This window comes from Coenobita brevimanus, chromosome 51, assembly GCF_032717465.1.
Source record: "Coenobita brevimanus isolate Jiangsu-jjx chromosome 51, ASM3271746v2, whole genome shotgun sequence".
NCBI lineage: Eukaryota > Metazoa > Arthropoda > Malacostraca > Decapoda > Coenobitidae > Coenobita > Coenobita brevimanus.
The window spans coordinates 27,004,041-27,026,231 of record NC_137004.1 but is presented as its reverse complement, the minus strand read 5'-3'; the positions used below and the strand labels follow the sequence as shown (position 1 = coordinate 27,026,231).

The following is a 22,191-nucleotide window of genomic DNA, read 5'->3' as shown; positions in this document are numbered from 1 at the left end:
AGAAAACAATTGCACCACACCAGTTTCAACCGCCAGTTTGCAGTCCACAGTTATTCCTTTGCACCCTAAATTTTAATTTCTTAACACTGCACAACACTGTAAATTCCCATATGCTCTACTGGCAAGGAATTGCAGTTTATTCCCTGTTTATTCACAAAAAACAGGCACGTGTGGCATCCACTGCGATAAGCATCTACAGTACTCGTGATCGAAGTTAGGCAGTAACTGTTGATGATGGGGAAACAGAGTTGCCAGATCACGACAGCCACATTACCAAACTCCTCAATTTTCATCACCAAATTTAACTTTTCATTACCAAATTCGTAAAGTTAGCATTTATTCTTCACTAATTATATATACAGGTGGAAATACATGTAATCACTCTCCTTATAATCAACAGCATGTTGATTATTTTCACGCTATGTAGGCATGCAGATTAATCAGAGAGAGCAGACAATCCACCATCTCCATCCTGTGTAGCCTCATACAAGTGAAAAATCCGCTTGATTATGCATTATTCTCATTCATTACCAAACGAATTTTTCATTACCAAACTGGTCCACATTTGGTAATGAAAAATACCAAATGGCAACCCTGACAGCAGAGGGGGGAGGGGGGAGGAAGGAAGGGGTGAAGGGGCTGTGGTGTAAACAGGTGATCGGCACCGTGAGGCAATTTCAAATTACGGGAGGGAAAAAAATCGAATTTTGGGGGGAGTTTTTTCTTCTTTTGGCCATTTTTGGGTTCTGTAGGTCCAGGCCCACAATGTCCGGTAAGTGGGCGTCTGGATAGTTATAGGGACTACTGTACCCCAGTCTAATGATGTAACTGATTAGGTAAAAACCCATCGTTATGTGGGGTATCGTATATCAGAGTAGTTTTAACATGTAAAGCAATGAGATGTGTTTTTCGGCCTTGGGTTTCCCCCAACCAGGTCCAAAACCCATCATTCGGTGAGGTATCGTATATCAAAGTAGTTTTAACATGTAAAGTAGTAAGATGTGTTTTTCAGCCTTGGGTTTCCCTCCCAACCAAGTCCAAAACCCAACCAAATGAGGCCAAAAACAAGTATAAAGCCAATCTAAATGGCCTAACAGCCATAAAGGAAGCTAACCCAAGCCTAATACCTGTACATAACTCACTAAAACCAACAAATAAAATCTGAATTGCCAAATATATGTCTGGAAAAAATCAAACTTAGTAAACTGTACCCCAAAATGACAAAGCTCACCCCAGCTATGGCTAAAATACGTCAATCTAAATCTAAAACAATTATAAATCAACCTAAACACACAATTTCAGTCTAAACTTTAATCAAAATTGGGGGGAAAAAAAAAATCAAAACCCAACGTTAAACTGGGGTTTAGCCATCACTAGGTGGAGTATGGTGGTATTTCTACCCTATAAGGTGGGGCATCGCTTATCAAGGTATACCTGTATATACAGGAATACAATCCTTGTTGAACGATGCAATTGGTTAACCCGTGGAGAGTGACCAAGCTTCCGCAGGTACGTGGCACCAAGTGACAACTTGGCCAAAATTTTGAGTCTTACAGAATTAAATGAAACACACATCATCATCATCATCATCATGGACATGTTCGTGAGCATCCGGCAATATATATACAGTATATATATATATATATATATATATATATATATACAGTATATATATATATATATATATATATATGACCACATAAAGTCATGTGGTGGTGAGATAAAATGGCCAGAAGATGAATAGCTGATGGCGCGAGCAACTCACCACCTGCGGTGAGTGAGGTAAGAAGGGGCATTGTCTAGCAGCCTAAATTTACCACGGCCTTGGGCAAGGATCACTTGATTACTGTATCATCAACCCTCTCTCTCTCTCTCTCTCTCACTACGATAAATTACCTTACGCACTGCCGACAAAGCATACATTATCATACAATTTAGGCCTACCCATAGCTCACTCGCTTGCTCTCTCTCTCTCCCTCCAAGAGAGGAGGGAGGGAACGGAGAATAAGAGAGAGAAGAGGGACAGATGTTATGCCTTTATCTCATCATTTGAAGGGACGCTCCTTGTGCCATTCCTCTATTTACTCTCTCTCTCTCTCTCTCTCTTAGAAAAATGCCCTTTATCTCTCTCTCTCTCTCGGGTAATTCCGTGGTGTGTGTGTGTGTGTGTGTGTGTATGCAGATTCCCTTTATCTCTCTCTCTCCGAGAGAGGAGGGAGGGAATGAAGAATAAGAGAGAGAAGACGGACGAATGTTATGCCTTCATCTCATCATTTGAAGGGACGCTCCTTGTGCCATTCCTCTGTTCTCTCTCTCTCTCAGAAAAATGCTCTTTCTCTCTCCCTCTCTCTCAGAAAAATGCTCTCTCTCTCTCTCTCTCTCTCTCTCTCTCTCAGAAAAATGCCCTTTCTCTCTCTCTCTCTCTCAGAAAAATGACCTTTCTCTCTCTCTATCTCGTGTGTGTGTGTGTGTGTGTGTGTGTGTGTGTGTGTGTGTGTGTGTGTGTGTGTGTGTGTGTGTGTGTGTGTGCGCATGCATGCATGCATGTGCAGATCCCCTCTGTCCATCTGTCTGTCTCTCTCTCTCTCTCTTGTGTGTGTGTGTGTGTGTGTGTGTGTGTGCAGATCCCCTAGCGGCTGGTGCAGGATTGGGGCGTCACAGGAGGAAAATTAGTGCGCGCTCCATGGTGTCCGCGCACGCATATTCTGAGCGTATATGGGGTAGTGTGTGGGTGGTATCAAGAGTTGCCACCTGCCCCTATTTCCCATACAAATTTCAGCCACCTACTCCTCGTGGTGCAGTTTTCGTCCGCCTTTCAAAATTGCGCTCATTTGAGGCCTATCGTTTTTGACTCTGGTAAGCCCCAAATGAGGCCTATCGCTCTCAACGGGTTACGTAAAAACCTATCACTAGGCAGGGTATCGTATCTCGGGGTAGATTTAACATGTACAGACATACCCAGGTTTAAGGATGCAACCGGCTAAGTAAAAACCCATCGTTAGGCAGGGCATCATATATCGGGGTAGATTTAACATGTAAAGTATAAGGATGCGTTTTTGAGCCTTAGGTTTCCCTCCAAACCATGTCCTAAACCCACCTAAATGAGTCCAAAAACAAGTTTCTAGTTCACCTAAACCCCCAAATAGCTTTAAAATAAGCTAAACTATGCCTAAAACAGTTAATAACTCACCTAAACCCAGAAAATAAATCCAAAAATCGTCATAAATGCCTGGAAAAAATCTATCTATCTATTGCCAGACGCCTCAATCCCGTTTGGGGTGGCCACAAACAAATCGCCTCCAAGTCGCCCTGTCCCCCGCCATTTCACTGCCCTGCTCCCAACTCACACCCCCCTCTCTCATATACCTCTCCACCCCATCCCTCCATCTCATCCTCGGTCTCCCCCTCCCTCTTCCACCCTCCACCTCACTCACATACACTCTCTTCGTCAATCTTTCACCCTCCATCCTCTCCACATGGCCAAACCACCTCAGTGTGTTCCTCACAACGCTTCCTATCACATCCACATCCACACCACAACGCTCCTTTATATCCTCATTCGTCAGCCTGTCTCTCCACGTGACTCCACAGGCTCCTCTAAAAATAACTCATTTCCACTGCTCTCACTCTTGACTTGTGTCCTTCCAACAATGTCCAAGCTTCACTTCCGTACGTTAGAGTTGGTATCACAATACTGTCATGTAGTAACTTTTTTACTTCCATGCTCACTTCCCTGTTTCTTATCACTGCTTTTAAGGAACCAGCAACCTTTCTTCCCTGCTGTACCCTTTCAAGCACTTCACCCTTCAAACCTCCATCCTTACTCATCACACTACCCAAATACTTAAACGTACTCACATTTTCCAATTCCTCACCATCCATCCTCGCTGTACATTCACTGACTTCACCTCTCTCAAAGACCATCACTTTACTCTTCCCTACATTCACCTTTAGGTTCCGTTTCTTACACACTCTCTCAAACTCATCCACCAAGCCTTGCAGCTCCCCTTCGTCTTCACTCAACAACACAGTATCATCTGCAAACAACAGTACAGGGAGTTTCCAAACACTATCCTCTCTCACCAGGGCCACTCCAACATCCACTCCAACATCAAACTTAGTAAACTGTACCCCAAAATGACAAAGTTCACCCCACCTATGGCTAAAACACATTAATATAAGTCTAAAACCAGTTTACAAATCAACCTAAACACAAAATTTGTCTAAAATATCATCAAAATCGGTTTTTAAAAATCTAAACCCATCCTTAAACCAAAGTTTGGCCATTGTTAGGCAGGGTATGGTGGTATATCTACCCACATCACTAAGCTGGGGTATTGAATCTAGGGATATCGTATATCAGGGTATACATGTACTGAAATGTGTTTTTGAGCCTTGGGTTTCCCTACCAACCAAGTCCCAAACTCACCCAAATGAGTAAAAAAAAAAAAAAGTTTAAAGCCAGTCTGAAAGGCATAACAGCTGTAAAAATGGCAAACCTACGTCTAAAACCACGGCTCATCTCTCTTGTACCCAGTCAAGGTCACTCGAGAATGCGATTTCCGACTCATATTTACTCTTGGTAGAGAAGAAGCAGCAGCACTGTTTACAATCCCACCATCAGACGGTCCCGAGACAATCAAATAAACATCTGTTGTGCATAATAATAATGTATGAATGACACAAAATCATCCAAGGTGCGGATTGTTGTGACAGAAAATCGTTGATGTTTTGACGGGGAATTCTCTTGATGGGGAATGAGATTGATGATGTGATCAGGATTGCCTTTTCAACGGCCCTGCTTTATGTCTTTTTTGTTACTGTTCTGGTTGCTGAGCTCCTTAATTTTTCTTCTCTCTTGTTTTCCAACATTTATTTAGAAATTCCTTTATAATTTCAAAGCATTTTCCCTTGAATAGCCCAAATGCAAACACATGATTTATCAATCAATGATGCAATTGGGATGGCCTGTTCAAAGGCCCCTCTTTAAGTCTTTTTAGTTACTGTTCTGGTTGCTGAGCTCCATTATTTTCTTCTCTCTTATTTTCCAACACTTATTTAGAAATTCCTTTGTATTTTCAAATCGTTTACCCTTGAACAATCTGAATTTAAAAACATCACTTATCGATCGATGATGCGATCGGGATAGCCTTTGCAATGGCCCCTCTTTATGTCGTTTTAGCTACTGTTCTGGTTCCTGAGCTCCTTTACTTTCTTCTCTCTTATTTTCCAACATTTATTTAGAAATTCCTTTGTATTTTCAAAGTGTTTTTCCTTGAATAGCCAAAATGTAAACATATGATTTATTGATGTCACAGTTTTCATCAATACGAGAAATATTTACTCTAAGGTTTTCATATTTATTAATATTTCTTTTAAATTATTATTATGTATTCCATGATAGGTTAGATGACAATTCAATGGTCAAACACGAAATATTCTTTGTTGAGTCGCCTAGCTGTCCACACTGTTTTGTACCTAGTCTGACAGGCAAGAATCCATACCCCAAATGACAGTGTTCATTCCACCTATGACTAAATCACATTCAAGTCCAAAAAGTTTATAAAACAACCTACACACAAAACTGAAGTCTAAAATATCATCAATCAGCAATAAAAAAATAAAAATCCATCACAAAACAGGGGGTAAGCCTACGATAGGAGGGGTAGGTGGTATTTCTACCCCTATCGCTATTGCAGGGTATCACATCTAGGGGTAGTGTAAATCAGGGTTTGCCTGTATGTGTGTGTAGTACATCCTTGAATGAGAGGACTGTGGGGGGGGGGGGCTAGGACTGTAATTTAAGAGTTCAAAGGATGGATTGGGCTTGAATGTATTGGTGTCATGATGAAGAAGGGTAGACTGAGATGTTCGGGCATGTTCAGAAGATGGAAGATGATGGATGGATGCGGAAGGAGAAAGGTATGAATGTCGAGAGTAGGGGTGCGAAAGGCAGACCAAAAATAACCTGGAATGAGGTCACAGAGTGTGAACTCTGGGATAAGAAACTCAATAGGGAGGCTATCAGAGCTTAAGAAGCATGGAGACCCACCATCAGCTGACCAAGGCCAACGAATGCAATCATCCTGGAACCTTTATAAATAATACAAACAATTTTATACATACATACATATATATACAGTATATATACAATATATATATATATATATATATATATATATATATATGTATATGTGGAACCACCATCCAAGGTTTCAGTTACCCACAGTCAACTGCAGTCAGTAAATATTAAGTGGAAAATTCCAGAAATAAACAATTCATAAGTTTTAAATTACGTGTCGTTCTGAGCAGCATGATGAAATCTCGCGCCTTCCTGCTCCATCCCGCCTGGGACATGAATTATATCTTTGTCCAGTGTATCCACACTGTACAGTACTGTTATTTTATCAGCTGCAGTGGATTAATGAACTTTTCAGTAGACCTGGCCTAACCATACCCAGGACACGGTATGGGTGCTCAATTCAGTCACCACACAGTGCACTACCAGCCACATAGCACAGTTTTGTTTGTAATTTATCAAAATATTTCATTTTTAATAATTACTGTACTGACAAATTTTGCTTTAACAAGTTCTAAAACATGGTAATTTTCAGTACTAACATGAAAATAAAATAATTCATACATTACAGAGATGTCTGTGAACAACAGTGTCTTCATCCAGAGGGTGAGGCACTTGTGTGGTTACCATAGCAACCCCCCAAACCCTGCAATGTGTCACGATGGTGCGGTAGTCCACCACAATAAACTGGACCTCGTAATGCATAAGCTTTTCATTCCACTATTAGACACAAAGATGTTTGCTATTCATGACTGCTAAGCAGTACTTTGGTATGATTATGACCAAAAATAACTGAAGGAGCGGTAAGCTCGTCTTTTTACATGCGTACAAAGATAACGTATACGCAACCCACCTGTTAGTCACTTAGTAGCTGTCTCGGTAATCAGAATGACTGTCGCGGTACTGCCGTGCTTGTGTTAAGTAACCCTTATTCTACTTAGTAATGGCTCCAAAGCAAGAGAGCAGTGATGCTGGAAATTCAGATATGCCACTGATAAGCCGTATTCAGATATGCCAATGATAAGCTTCCTTTACGTGTATATACAGTAATAACTCAATTATCCGGATGCTCTGTACCTGACATACTCCATATTCGATTGTTAGTCCTTGGCTCTATTGTATTTCTGTATCCAGATTTATTTGTCCGTATCAGAACATAAAATTTCCGAGATTGCCGGTTGGGCAGCCAACAAATTTAAAAAATCGATTTGGCGACCAGCCGGACTCTCTGGCCAAGCGCGGGTAATAGACCCTAAAGCACAAGCTGAGCAAAAATGGCAATCTGTCTCCTCACCAACCACTCGAAGTCCCCCAGCTGCTCGGATCACTCGGACAAGACTGGCTGCACAGGAGTAATACAGACCCTAACCCATATGCTAATATGACCGTCTGCCTCCTCACCAAACAGTCAAAGTCCCCTGGCCACCTGAATCACTTGGATGCTACCAGCTGTGGGAGAGTAATACAGACCCTAACCCACAAGCTCAGCAAATATGACCGTCTGCCTCCTCACCAAAAAGTCAAAATCTCTCAGCTGCCCAGATCACTCAGACACTACTGGCCGCATGCAAGTAATAAAGACCCTACCCCACAAGCTCAGCAAATATGGCCATCCGGCTCCTCGCCAAATGGTCAAAGTCCCCAGACCGCCCGGATTACTGAGATGCTCACAGGCACGCGCTGCCATCCACCTCCCTACCAAATGGTCAAAGTCACCTGGCCAGCTGGATTATTCAGACACTCCCTGACACCATAATGTACAGAGATCCAGTGTTGCTGCCGTGTGGCAACATTTGCCTGGCTGGGCGAAATTAACCCTTACTCTCACAGGTCAGTTTGGCGCTTTTTCCTTGAGTACTCATAGCCAAGCATGGGTAGAGATATGGCAGCACAGCGTTCACGTGGCAGTACCACACCTCAGTTCCTGTCTCTCTCTCACAAGTGTGGATGTGCTTGTAACCAAAGCTGCTTCCACTGTTGTATTTGTGGTGGTTCCCTACCTCCCACAAGCCTTGATTTCCCTCTGTGGCTTTCTTGTGTGCGTGATGATGGCCCCATCATGACCCGAGAAGAGAGAGAGGAAGGTTTTGACTCTGGAGAAGGAGCGTGAAATTCAGTAAGGTTGATGCAGGCTGGCCTATTCAACCTTGTTTGATGTCAAGAAATCACAGGCCAAGCTGACTCAGTATGGACATGACTACAGCAATGCCACTTGAAAGGGCGACAGGAAGATGAAATCTCAGCCCCACCAAACCACCATCGACCAGTCAACTTTGGTTTGGTTCCATCAACAACAGGGTGCAGGCGTGCTTGTACATGGGACCAAAATGAAGGTGGCAGCCGAAAAGTTTGCACACCTGCTACAACGTGCAGAACTTCAACACATCAGAGAGTTGGCTCTTACAGTTCAAACTTTGACATGGACTTTACTGGCTGTAGGACACATAGTGAGGCTTTGGATGTGACAGTGGAGGATGTTGGCCATTCTGCCAGAAAGTGCAGCACCTAATCAAGGAGGAGGGCCTGAGTCAAATGTACAATGCTGACAAAACTGGTCTCATCTATCAGTCCTTGCCCATCAACACCCTGGCAGAAGAGAGGGAGAAGACTGTGCCTGGTCGGAAGTTGTCCAAACAGTGAGTCTCGGTCTTGGGCCGCGCCAACGCTAACAGGATGCACCACCTCAAGCCCGTTAATTTTGGACACGCAAAACTGCCACATTGTCTCCGTGGGTTGATGGATAGCCTGCCTGTTGTGTGGTACCATTCTATGAAGGTCTGGTTTACCTGTAAGATTTTCAGAGATTGGTTCCACAGACACTGTGTCAAGGAGGTTATCCATTATCAAATGGAGGAACTTTGTATCCCTCACAACCAGGAGAAGGCACTCCTGCTAATTGACAATGCCCCTGCACATTCATCCAAGAAAGAATTGGTTGCTGATAATGGTTGTATCATGTGCATGTTTCTGCCACCTAATACAACTGCTCTCATTCAACCAGTGGACCAAGGTGTTATTGTGGCGGCGAAGAGACTGTACTGTCAGAGGTTCCTCGATGATGTGGTGATAATGCTAGAAGATGAGCAAGGGGTCGACACACGCGGGGAGCAGACCTTGGAAAATCTTCGCCATTACATCATCATCTCTGCGATTTTCAACTCGTTGAATGCTTGAAAAGAAGTCTCCGTCAACATCCTCGAAAGTGGTTGGTCTCGTCTCCTTCAGGGATACAAAGCTGCACACGACTTTGTGGGATTTGACGTGGAGAATTTCCACCTTCATCTATATACGGCAGGCGAGGATGTGGACTTTGACAATACGAGGAGAGGTTGGATGACAATGGCGGTGATCCAGGTATTCAGACTTTGTCTTATGAGGACATCACCGCTGCTGTTTATGAAAGGCAGACAGAAGACAGCAAAATAGGATGAGGATGAGGACCCTGACTCTGAGCACCCCGCCACTCCACCACTCCCTTGTCTTGATATGCTACGTGCCGGCATTGAGCAGGTGCTCAAATATGCTGAGCACCCCCACTGCACAGATATTTGGTGCCACTGAGGCTGGCAATGGATCTGCGGGCATTCAGGGACACTGTCATCCTCTGTCAGAATAGTCACACCTATTGTCAGACCAAGCCTGACTCCTTTTTCAAGCCTGCCACCCCTACGTGTACGAGCCTGTCCTCTCCACCACCACCACCTCATCCCCAGTTTTCACTCTTGGACCCACAACAAGGCATATCAACAGCCGTTGAGTCGCCATCAGAAGTTAGTTTGTGGCTGTCTTCAGACTTTCCTGAGGTGGGTAGGCCTCCATCACCTCACTGCACATCCCCATTTATTGCCCAGCTCAAGTGGATGGAGGAGGAGATATTTGACATTTGTTAAACACCACCTGGAGGCTAGCGGGTTACGACACCTGTCCGCCGTTCACTGGGTGGTAAGTACTGTGGATTTTGGGGGGGTTTTATTGTTTATGCATTGTTTTCTTAGTGTCTAACATTATACTGGATATTCCCATGTGTGTTTTGATGACCAAATACAGTAAGTGAAAGACCGCAGAACACTGTCACAATTAGGAGAGGTACCGTACTGTATATACAGGTTGGGTATTGGTAGGGTGTTGGGAGGTAGAATATTGCTCCGTATCTGGATTTTGTCCGTATCTAGATGTACAGGGGAGTCTAGGAACGTATCCCCCGCGGATAAGGGGGAGCCACTGTATATAAACATACATACATAAACACAGTCAGATCTTGGTTATCGCACACCTCGATCACTTTCATCAATTCCTCTAGACTCAAAATCTTCCTCTTTGCTTTCTCAGTGGAGAAGGTGGTGGTGGTTTCTTACTAGAAGCCATTTTTTGCAATCAATATGGGGTAACACTTTTCACATTCAAGAGATGCAAGATGCGCTGGCAGAGATGTTAACACAATGAAAGATGCAGTAAGACAGATACTGATCACATGCAGTACAGTGTGTCCACAGCCTTCAACCCGCACAAGCCTACCGGAAATAGCTGAAAAATAGCCTGACGTGCCAATGCTTCTCGCTCCCCAGCCTATTCCATGTGGGTGGGAAAAACTGTCGCCTGTGTTGGTAAATGCATTCTGAGTCATGCCACATGTGGGAAACAAACTGGTAGGCATGTCTAATACGCTCCATGTAACGAACAGCATACATTAAATGCAAAACAGTGTCTGATGGGTCCAGAGTTGTCTGGCAGGTCCCCATGATTTTTTCCAATTACTGGATGGTATTACTTAAGACAGTTTGTCCGCGAGCCCTCAAAATGCATATTAATGCTGATAACCAGTACAGCAGGGTATGGTAAAGTGATTTTTTTTTTTTTTTTTTTTTTTTTTAATGCAAGGAAGAAGGAACCAAGGCCAGGAGCCCATAAGATTGTTCCCTAAAAAAAAAAAAATAAAAAAAATAATAATAATAATAATAACAGAGAGCTAAATTCAAGATCAGTTCATTTTGAGATGGCTGGACACAGTGTGTTTGAAAGACTGCGGGTCACAGACAGTAGGACATATAGACAGGGGAAGACAGTTCCAGAGCTGACCTGTTGCATACATGGAGGACTGGCAGCAATGGTTAATTCTTGCATTAGAGAGTTGGACAGAAAAGGGAAGAGAGTTGGTTGCTAGATGGGTGCTACGCACCTGCCGTAGTGGTGAAGAGATGCTAGCAGACAGTTCAGAGGAGCAGTGACCACTGAAGTTGCAACAGAAAATAAAGATGCAACAGTCCAGTGAAGAGAAAGAGGCTGAAGGGAGCCAGTTAGAGGAGGTGAGTTAATGAGACCGAAAGCCTTTGACTCCACCTCGTTGAGAAGAGCTATATATGGGGAGCCTCTCCAACCATGAGACGGTGTATGGATGAAATAACTTGGAGACATTTCTGAATTGGTCATTCCATGAAGGATGGTTTCTAGAAGAGAGTAAGGTATTTGAAGTAATGCTCACTGGAGGTTGGATAGCTGTTTTCCTGCATAAAATCTCGCTTCAGTAAAAAACTAATGGATGTTGACCACAGTCCACTTATTTCCTGAGTTTTATAAAAGTTTCTGAAAAATACCAAGCTATAAAATGTCCCTCTCGACAATCCACCAGTCTGTTTATTGATCACCATTCCCTTATATGATTAAGTAAAGAAACATGATGTCAAGAACTTACAGTCCTGAATGACAGCTTTGATTTCAGCCACAGTAAGGTTGTTATGGACCTGCACGTCAAACCCCAGGTTCTTGAACAACTGCTGCATCTGGTCACGGTCACGGTCTGTTCCATTTCGTTCCTGCCAGAAAAAATAAAAAAAGTACGGATAAGAGTATACAGTTAGCTCATTATTTGCGTGGTTTTTGCATGCATCAACATGAGCAGATAGACAAACCCTACCCATAAGTGACAGGCACAGTGGAGTTGGGGGGGGAGGGAGAAAGATATGTACTGGAAAATTCTAGAAATCAGCCCCCACCCCCAACACAAACCACCAGGCACTGACATTGAAAGTCCTCCGCAGTGACATATGTCAACGTGGCCATCAAAAATGGCTGCTGTGGATGCAGTCTGCATCCTCTTCCCTCTTTCTCTTCCCATGTCTCACCTGCCTGACCTTGACTTCTAGTGTTCTCACATGAATATACCATGCGATAAAAGTACCATGTTACCCTGACAGTGCCAAATGATGTGCAACGGCTTCTGCCACTTATAAATATCATTTCACCATTGGCCTACCTCATCTACACTTAATACCTGTTCAGCTGTAGGCACTGAGAATGCTGTCCTTTATTCAAACTGAGAGTAAGATGCATAGATAGAAATAAGTACAGCTGAAAGCGGGCAAATAGCTACATACACAACAAAGGAAACTGGCTGCCAATGCCTACATGCATATTTACATAAACACTTAATATGACAATGATCCCTTGGTTATCGTGCATTTGGTGATACCAGTTTTTGTTATCACTGCCATATGTAAATCTGCATTCCTGTTGCTAATGAGCATTTTTTGGGCTAAAAGGATTTGTTATGCACTTGAGCTAGTTTGTCCCTACAATGAAGGTGCAAAGTCTGTGGTTTCTGATGGCTTTGAGGGATTCAAAGATGAGGCCCTATCCAAGAGGTTAAACCCAGATAGTGGAGACCACTAACTCTTCACCCTCTATCCCTCAAAACCTCTAACCTCAAACATATCCCAGGTCTCTGTATGATTACATGTTTTTTCCTTACTGTATCCTTTTCATCACCTTTTAACAGCGGGCTTGTTTTGCTTTTTCTTGCGGCTCCCGTGGGCATATTCGCGCTTTGATAGACTCTCTAAAAATATTTGCCAAAAATCAGTTATTAGTCCTAGAATATTAAAATCATATATGCTTATGGCACATACCTTCAGCTTTCTCCTGGGGTGTTTGTTGAGCCTTCGTCGAGTACCATAGGACTTGTGGAGACCTCTGAAGTTGGGTAACAAAGTGTCCACTTTACACTTCTCGACAACCCATAATATGATTACCACAGTCTGATATTATCACTAGAAACACTATTCTATGATTCTCAAATAGTTTGGAATCCATACTCCAAAAAAAAACACTGTGTAAGCAATGAAAATTACGAGGGCGTATGACCTTCCCACTTGCGCTAGTTCGCCGCTGGTGTTCTGTCATTTATTATTCATAAAAACACTCACAGTTTATATTTCTATTACTATATAACACTTATATATATCTACAGTCTTTATCCATAACTTTCCTTCAGTAACAGTAGCTTACTCTCACTGTAGGCATTTAATTTCTTTCAGTAAAATACATAGCATTCACTTTCTCGTCCTGTATACTAGCACTGAGAGTGAATGTCACTTTCACCTTCACTCTCATAACTCATAGTATTCATACATGCTAGATTGAAACTTTTACCTTCATTACTCCTAGGGTATATACTCGTATTCTTATAATACTACTCATTTACATTTCTATTTACGTTCTCTATTTTATTTACGTTATTTACATTTCTATTTTATTTACACTGTGTTGTTCACTGTCACTTGAAATAACTTATAAAACTATTTTCCACTGTTCACGAATATTTACATTCAATGCTTTCACTTGCTGTTTACACATTATTTACACATTATTTACAATTCCACTTGCACTGTTTTACTCAATAGAAAGATCGTAGTCACTCTTTTATCAATTGTCAGCCCTTTACCTCTTTCCACACGAGGTTTAGTAGGGAGTAAAGGTCACAGGGCCCTTTGCATGGGGCTGAAAAACGGCAGAAGTTAGCAGGAGCAAATCAGACATACCTTCACCTTGAAAGACGACAGTGAACTGATAGTGGTGACCTCCTGCTGCCTGGCTTGGGTGAGTGCAATACTACCAACTTCAGCCCTGTGAGACCTGCTAATATATAGCAATGAAATGATTGGCAGGAAACCAAGACAATACATAATAAATTAGGTAGTTCCAGGTGAATGTAAATATCACTTAGGCTTCTCCCTTCCCTCCTTATATGTATGTTTATTACGAAAATAGATTATACGGCATATTTCAAGGGGAAATAAACAGTGAAAATTACCGAACGAGTGCACGTGAGGTGTTGTCAGGTGATAATTAGCCAATTCCAGGTGTATGGCACTATCACTTACCTTATTTCTTTTTTGTATATATTATTTGGTATAAGAATAGGGCATAGGGCTTATTTCAATGGATGAAATCAGTGGAAAATTCCAGGGAAGATTTACTTAGCGTAGAATACAGTGTGGTGGCCTGAAATAATTAGGTAGTTCCAGGTGAATGTAAATATCACTTAGGCTTCTCCCTTCCTTTCTTATATATATTTTTATTATGAAAATAGATTATACAGCATATTTCAAGGGGAAATAAACGGCGAAAATTAGCGAACGAGTGCACGTGAGGTGTTGTCAGGTGATAATTAGCCAATTCTAGGTGTATGGCACTCTCACTTACCTTATTTCTTTCTTGTATATATTATTTGGTATAAGAATAGGGCACAGGGCTTATTTCAATGGATGAAATCAGTGAAAAATTCCAGGGAAGATTTACTTAGCGTAGCACGGCCGGGCAGGCGAGAGGATAGGGTAATGGAGGGGAGGTAGAGAGGGGAGTCAAGAACGGGGAGAAATGGCTAAATTGTCAACAATGGATGGGAGTACAGATGAGATTAGTAGTGCTGACTAGTGTTGGACATTGGCAGTACTGATAGATGATACAAGCCACCACTTGGAAGCCTGGGTGAATTCAATATACTGTAACACAGAATCACAAAAGTGACGCCCCGCGGTATGATCCCTTGCTCCCAAGCGTCACGAAAGTGACGCCCCACGGTTAAGGGGTTAACCTAACTATGCCTATGTGTGCCTGTGATACTTCCCATAAGTATGTATGTATTTGGCGGGACTAAATTGTTGTAGAAAGGAAAATTTACGTTTACAAGTGGGGTGCCCCATACCAATTAGGATCAGTCCCATAGGTTCTGTACTTTTGTTATCACACAGTTTCATTATCATGCATTAGCCGCATTACCAATCTATGCGACAATCAAAGGATTGTTGTATTATTTATAACAAAAGGAGCTACAGGCACAAAAAACTTTTTTTTTATACATTAACCCCTAAAGTATTAACAGGATCGATCGATCCTTTTTCAGGATTACGCAAGATGCCGAATGTGATCGATAAAGGAGCCTTTGTAAACAACTGCGGACGTTAGGCTTTGGCCCGATCGTGATGTATATCAATGCAAACCAATACGAACTAAGTCCTGAGTAGGAAGGGGGAAGGATCTGGGCCCCTACCCATGGTGGGGGGGGGGTGATTCCCCCACTGCCCTCTTGCCACCTTCCTCTACCCCAATACCTTTGTTCCTTCTCCCCCTCCCTCGCCTCTGACCGCCTCCTGCTCCCTCCCTCCCCCTCCCCCATCACACCACTATGGTTCCCCTCCTTTCCCTCCCTCCCTGTCTCCCTGAGGAGGGTTATATCCCCCCTACCCACCCTTCACACCCCTGTACTCCCTCTCTGCCTGTCCACTTTGTCTTGTGCTGTCTCCCACCTCTATACCCTCATATCACCCCTCCAGACCTCTACCCACCCCACCCCCACCCCCAACCCCCTGTAGTATGCTGTCCACTTAACCCCCCCCCCCCGCCTAGAGTATTGTACGTCATTGTTACTCTTCATGTCGCATGTTTTCATTCAATACCAGATTATTGTTTGGGTAATTGCATACGCTGATGCACGAAACACAGAATGTATGTTTTTTCAAGAACGTTTTTTATTTGAACAGTTAAGCAGCTATGAGTGAGGGGGATGGGGGGTAGGGAAGGTGAGGAGGAGAGAAGTGTTGGGGGGAAGGGTGTTGGGAGTGAGTGAGGAACACTAATATAATTACTGTGCATGCTATTGTTAACCCCTACACCGCGGGCTTGTTTACCAATGACTTGCGTGTGCCGCGGGGTTATTTGGGCTCCGACAGACTCTCAAAAAATATTTGCCAAAAATCAGTTATTAGTCCCAGAATAATAAAATTACGTATGCTTATGGCACATACCTTCAGCTTTCTCCTGGAATGATTGTTGAGCCTTCGTCGGTTACCGTAGGACTTGTGGAGACCTCTGAAGTAGGGTAACGAAGTCTCCACTTTACACTTCCCGACAACCCGTAATATGATTACCACAGCCAGATACAAACACTATAAACACTATTCTACAATTTTCAAGTAGTTTGGGATCCGTACTCAAAAAAAAAAAAACACTGTGAAAGCAATGGAAATTACGAGCGCGTCTGATCGTCGCACTGGCACTAGTTCGCTTTTGTTACTCTGTCATTTATTATTCATAAAACCCCTCACACTTTATATTTCTATAACTATATAACACTTATATATATCTACAATCTTTATCCATAAGTTTCCTTCAGTAGTATTAGTTTATTGTCACTGTAGGGATTCAATTTCTTTCAGTAAAATACGTAGCATTCACTTTCTCGTCCTGTATACTGGCATTGAGAGTGAATGTCACTTTCATCTTCACTCTCATAACTCATAGCATTCAGACATGCTAGAGTGAAACTTTCACTTTCATTACTCCTAGGGTATATACTCGTATTCTTATAATACTACTCATTTACATTTCTATTTACGTTCTCTATTTTATTTACGTTATTTACATTTCTATTTTATTTACACTGTGTTGTGCACTGTCACTTGAAATAACTTATAAAACTATTTTCCATTGTTCACGTATATTTACATTCATTACTTTCACTTGCTGTTTACACATTATTTACAATTCCACTTGCACTGTTTTACTCAATAGAAAGATCGTAGTCACTCTTTTATCAATTGTCAGCCCTTTACCTCTTTCCACACGAGGTTTAGTAGGGGGTAAAGGTCACAGGGCCATTTGCATGGGGGTGAAAAAAGGCCTTGAAGTCAGCAAGAAGAAACATATGTACTCTCGCTTCAGAAGATGAGAGTAAACTGATAACGGAGGGCCAGCGTGGAGGCCTGCTTAGAGGGGTTATTCAGAGTTACCAATATTACTTCTTGAAACAGCTAAGTCTAGCACTGATATGACTGGCAGGAAATCTAGACAATACATTATAAATTTGGTAGTTCCAGGTGAATGTAAATATCACTTAGGCTTCTCCCTTCCCTCCTTACATGTATATTTATTACGAAAATAGATTAGAGGCCTACTTAGGAGATATATATTCAGAGCTACCAATGTTAGATCTTGAAACAGCTTTGTCTAGCACTGATATGATTGGCAGGAAATCTAGACAATACATTATAAATTAGGTAGTTCCAGGTGAATGTAAATATCACTTAGGCTTCTCCCTTCCCTCCTTACATGTATATTTATTACGAAAATAGATTATACGGCATTATTCAAGGGGAAAAAAACAGCGAAAATTAGCGAACGAGTGCACGTGAGGTGTTGTCAGGTGATAATTAGCCAATTCCAGGTGTATGGCACTCTCACTTACCTTATTTCTTTCTTGTATATATTATTTGGTATAAGAATAGGACATAGGGCTTATTTCAATGGATGAAATCAGTGAAAAATTCCAGGGAAGATTTACTTAGCGTAGCACGGCCGGGCAGGCGAGAGGATAGGGTAATGGAGGGGGGGTAGGGAGGGGAGTCAAGAACGGGGAGAAATGGCTAAATTGTCAACAATGGATGGGAGTACAGATGAGATTAGTAGTGCTGACTAGTGTTGGACATTGGCAGTACTGATAGATGATACAAGCCCCCACTTGGAAGCCCAGGTGAATTCAAAATAACACAGAATCACAAAAGCGACGCCCCGCGGTATGATCCCTTGCTCCCAAGCGTCACGAAAGTGACGCCCCGCGGTTAAGGGGTTAAAAAAAAAAAAAAAAAAAAGTGCAGGAAAATTCTGAAAGGTGGGGGGAAGGGGGTAGGGGGAGGTGGGAAGGGTAGGGAGAGATGGGGGGTGATGGGAGTGGGTGAGGAAGGTAATGGGAGGGGAGGAATGAGGGAGAGATTGGGTGGGTGAGCATAGAAAACCGGAGTTGCTCCACCTGGAAGGGTAGCTTTTTCAACTTTGACGAGCTATAGCTTATGAAACAGTTGGTCTAAAATTCTCTAGTTTGTGGCATAAAGGCGTGCAATTCAAGTTCTAAACCTTCGGTATAAAATTTTTATTTTTAAAAGAGTTGAAAAATTGGCCCGATATACAGGTTTGCAGGGAAGTTTGGTCAATCAAATTGTGTATCTTAAGGGTTAAGAGTGAGAATGACATGCACAGACGGAAATGAGTATAGTCAAAAGCTGGCAATTAACTACATACTTAACAAAGATGACAGGCTGGGAGCAAGTGGATCAATATTTACATAGATATTTTACTTTCCAAAGAAAGAGCTATCAGTGCTAAGTATATTTTGTTATTTATCGTGGTTTTATCGGAAGGGGTTTCCCAGCCACGATCGTGGCTCCATATTTCCCCATATCAAAACTGTGGCAGGAAGCTGGTGAATGGTATCAGCACGTGGGCTGCTCCCCAGACACCCTCTGCGACCACCAGACAAGCGCACAAGATTTTAGTTTTCCTGATCTGGAAAGAGCCAAATGTGATATGCATCTGAGGGGTCAAGCCTGAATGTTTCTTGTCATATGGCTCTCAATATTTACTCACTTCCTGGGTATTGGACAATCCAACTGAGAAGAAAAAAACACACATTAATGATTTTAGGTTTGTAAAGTGTTTCTCTATCATTTTATTTCCAGAAATGCATTTGTCTGAGACCAAACAAACATATACAGTACGTACAGTCACTGCACTACCACACACCACTTGCTACACAACTTCCCATCATTATTACAGCTCTTGTTTGGTAAGCAGAACCCAAACATTTTGTAAGCAGATATACCAGTATATTAGTTCCTTATGCATGATTATTATTATTATTTGGTAAGCAGAGCCCAAACATTTTGTAAACAGATATACCAGTATATTAGTTCCTTATGCATGATTACTGTATTATTATTATTATTTTTTTTTTTTTCTAAATTTACAAACCCTGATTTTTTGGTCAAAAATGCAATTTCTCAGATGGACCCATGGACCTATTTGCAACCTGAAAGAGTTAAAAGTGAGAGTGAGGTGCACAGATGGAACAATTACGCCAAAAGCAGGCCACTAGCTATGTTCGTAACACAGAGGTGACAGGCTGGTGCCACCTGCATGCATATTGTACTGTACTGTATTTACATAAACATTTCATTACTTTCCAGAGAAGAAGCTACAGGCACTAGGAAGCTTTTGCTTTTTATCAAAAGTGAGCCAGAAGCTCAGATGGAAATACGTACAGCCAAAAGTAAGCTACCAGCGGACTGGCTGGAAGACACTGCCAGTGATGCCTTACAAAAAAGGTGATGCAAATTTTTTTGCTTGCCTTGGTAGCTAATAATTAACATTCCTGGCTGGAATAAAAATATATCTAACCCGCGGCGTCCTGTTGACGTGAATTAACGTCCACAGGTTTTGTCACTGCCATTCCCGTCGACGTACATAAACGCGAATCAATTGCAAGGCCCCTAATTTGTACAATTTTAAATTTTCGCAAGTGATTTTTGGTACGTATACACAGGACACCTTCCTCTACAAGATGCCAGGCAGGGACAATGCCTTACCCAGCATGACCTCCTCCCCCCCCCCTGCATGCCATTGTCTCAGCAATTCACCTGTTATCAGTGACCTTGCAAATAAAGCCATGTCATGCCACGGTACGAAATTCAGGTCCAGAGTGATTTCCCAATCAATAACAATGTGGAGGACAAACTTTACATAGCATCAGAGGAAGAAACAGTCAGAAATGATGATCAGGTAATGTGGCAAAAAAAGGTCAGGTATGGTGATGAGTTAGTGAGTGAAACAATGCTTATAATGCCTATATTACTGTTTGAAAACCAATATACTCTCGTACTACACAAATTCGTACCAAGTACTGTAACACCCTGATATACGATACCCCTAGATGCGATACCCCAGCTTAACGATGGGAAGAAATACCATCATACCCAGCCTAATGATGGCCAAATCCCGGTTTAATGACAGGTTTTTATTTCTTTTACCGATTTTGATGACATTTTAGACTAAAATTGTGTGTTTAGATTCATTTATAAACAGTTTTTAGACTAAGATTAATATGTTTTAGCCATAGGTGGGGTGAACATTGTTATTTTGGGGTACAGCTTACTAAGTCTGATTTTTTTCCAGACTTATATTTGACGAATTTCAGATTTTATTTGTTGGTTTTGGTGAGTTATTAACAGGTATTAGGCTTAGGTTAGCTTCTTTTACAGCTGTTAGGCCATTAAGATTGGCTTTAAACTTGTTTTTGGGCTCATTTGGATCTTGCTTCGGGAAGGAAACCCAAGGATGAAAAATGCATCCCATTACATGTTAAAACTATCCCAATATATGATACCCCACCTAATAATGGGTTTTTACCTAACCAACTGCATCGTTAAATTGGAGTATACCTGTATTATGCTCACTATATGCTCAACCAATATCCAATCCATTTTATATTAACATAACCCAACTGCATAACAAAACTGCCTGTACTCTCCTATTGGAACTATTACTGACCTTCAGTACTTGACCAAATATAAAGAAGTTCAACAAAAATCAGACAGAAAAGATCAGTACCAGTAATGCTAATAGCATTATCGTTACTGTCATGATTTTTGGTCATGAACCAGTCATTTTCTTTTATATGAATCAGTGTTAACATAAAAGTAAAGATGTGGAAGATAAGGAAGAGCCCTTCACTCACTCTAAAAGATCAAACATTCCAACATCAAGCCATCAGAGTTACTACTAAAATACAGGAGGAACCTACCCCAAGGCCAGTGTGGCGGTCAAAGTAGCGGTGATTGAAGATGACACAATGGCCACGGTGAGAGTGAGAGCTACTGTATCGCATGGCATCACGTGACACTGGCATCCTCGCCAATCTTGATTCCACAGCAATCCCATTCTCCTCACTAAAGTAGATATGGTGGATAAAAAAAAAAAAAAAAAAAAAAAAGTTAATGATCTACTATCATGAGGCAGCACTCAGAGGTGTCACTCAGAATAAATTAATATAAATAACAATTAATATATGCTAATACTCCTTGAAGCTTCTTTTCTCACACAAAAATGGGATGAGGTAAGGTCCAGAGAAACAGAGAGGGAGAGAGAAAAAGAAAGAGAGAAAAAAAACTTGAGAATGGGAAGTAACCCAAACTGTCCAATTAAATGAGCCACACACTCACTCACTAACAACTCAAGCTCCTAGAACCCTGAATTCACCTTTCATAAACATCCACACTTCTGCACTCCATACCTACTATATCAGTTAGAGTCAATCCAATGACCATCACATCATCAGGAAAAAATGGGGGGTGCTAAACCTTTGTCATACACTCCTCCATACAAAATTTTTCCTACCAGCTCAATCCACTGGCACTTCCCTTGCATCGTCAGCTGCCATAATCTGTTTCCTCACACTCATTTTTTACCACATATATCCTCCTCCATGATCTACCATGCCTCCTCTCACCTTCAAACTCACTCAGATACACACTTTTCACACTCAATCCCTCCACATACCATACACTCAAGTAACCTTCCTTCAACTCTGGTATCCACAAACTTCCCTGTCCCTTATATCTTTCACAAATCACATTATTTCTTATCCTATACAGTTTCCACACGCCACACATCTTCTTTAACAACCTCATTTTCATTGCTTTTACTCCTCAGTTTTCATTTCCATGCCTCATCAATGTCTCACACTCATAAATTAATGTAGGCACTAAAACTCCTCCACGCAGGCCATTCACACCCACCACACTCAGACCTGTTTCATAACAGGGACTTTATAGCCCCAGCCACTTACCTTCCTTTTGATATTTTACCTTCTACAGTACTCATCAGAAGTATCGAGCGTCCTGCGTCCCTCCTATGAAACAAACCTTTCAACATTGAAAAAACATATAATGCATTTTATTTACCTTTAGTGCTTCGTAGGGTATCCTTTACGCTTCTTCATGGACCTGAAA

General features: G+C 41.9%; 1 protein-coding gene across 1 annotated transcript in view; it reads right to left on the bottom strand.

Annotated features, from left to right (window-relative positions):
* The window catches only part of LOC145400255 (caspase-1-like), a 51,398-nt gene extending 30,279 nt beyond the window's left edge, over positions 1-21,119 (bottom strand). Inside the window, exons 1-2 of the mRNA XM_080272772.1 lie at positions 20,985-21,119; positions 11,769-11,889 (exon numbers count right to left, since the gene is read on the bottom strand). Coding sequence (XP_080128898.1) covers positions 11,769-11,889; positions 20,985-21,089 — 226 coding nt within the window. The 5' untranslated portion in view covers positions 21,090-21,119. The remainder of the gene's footprint in view (positions 1-11,768; positions 11,890-20,984) is intronic.
* Between the last annotated feature and the right edge of the window lie 1,072 nt (positions 21,120-22,191).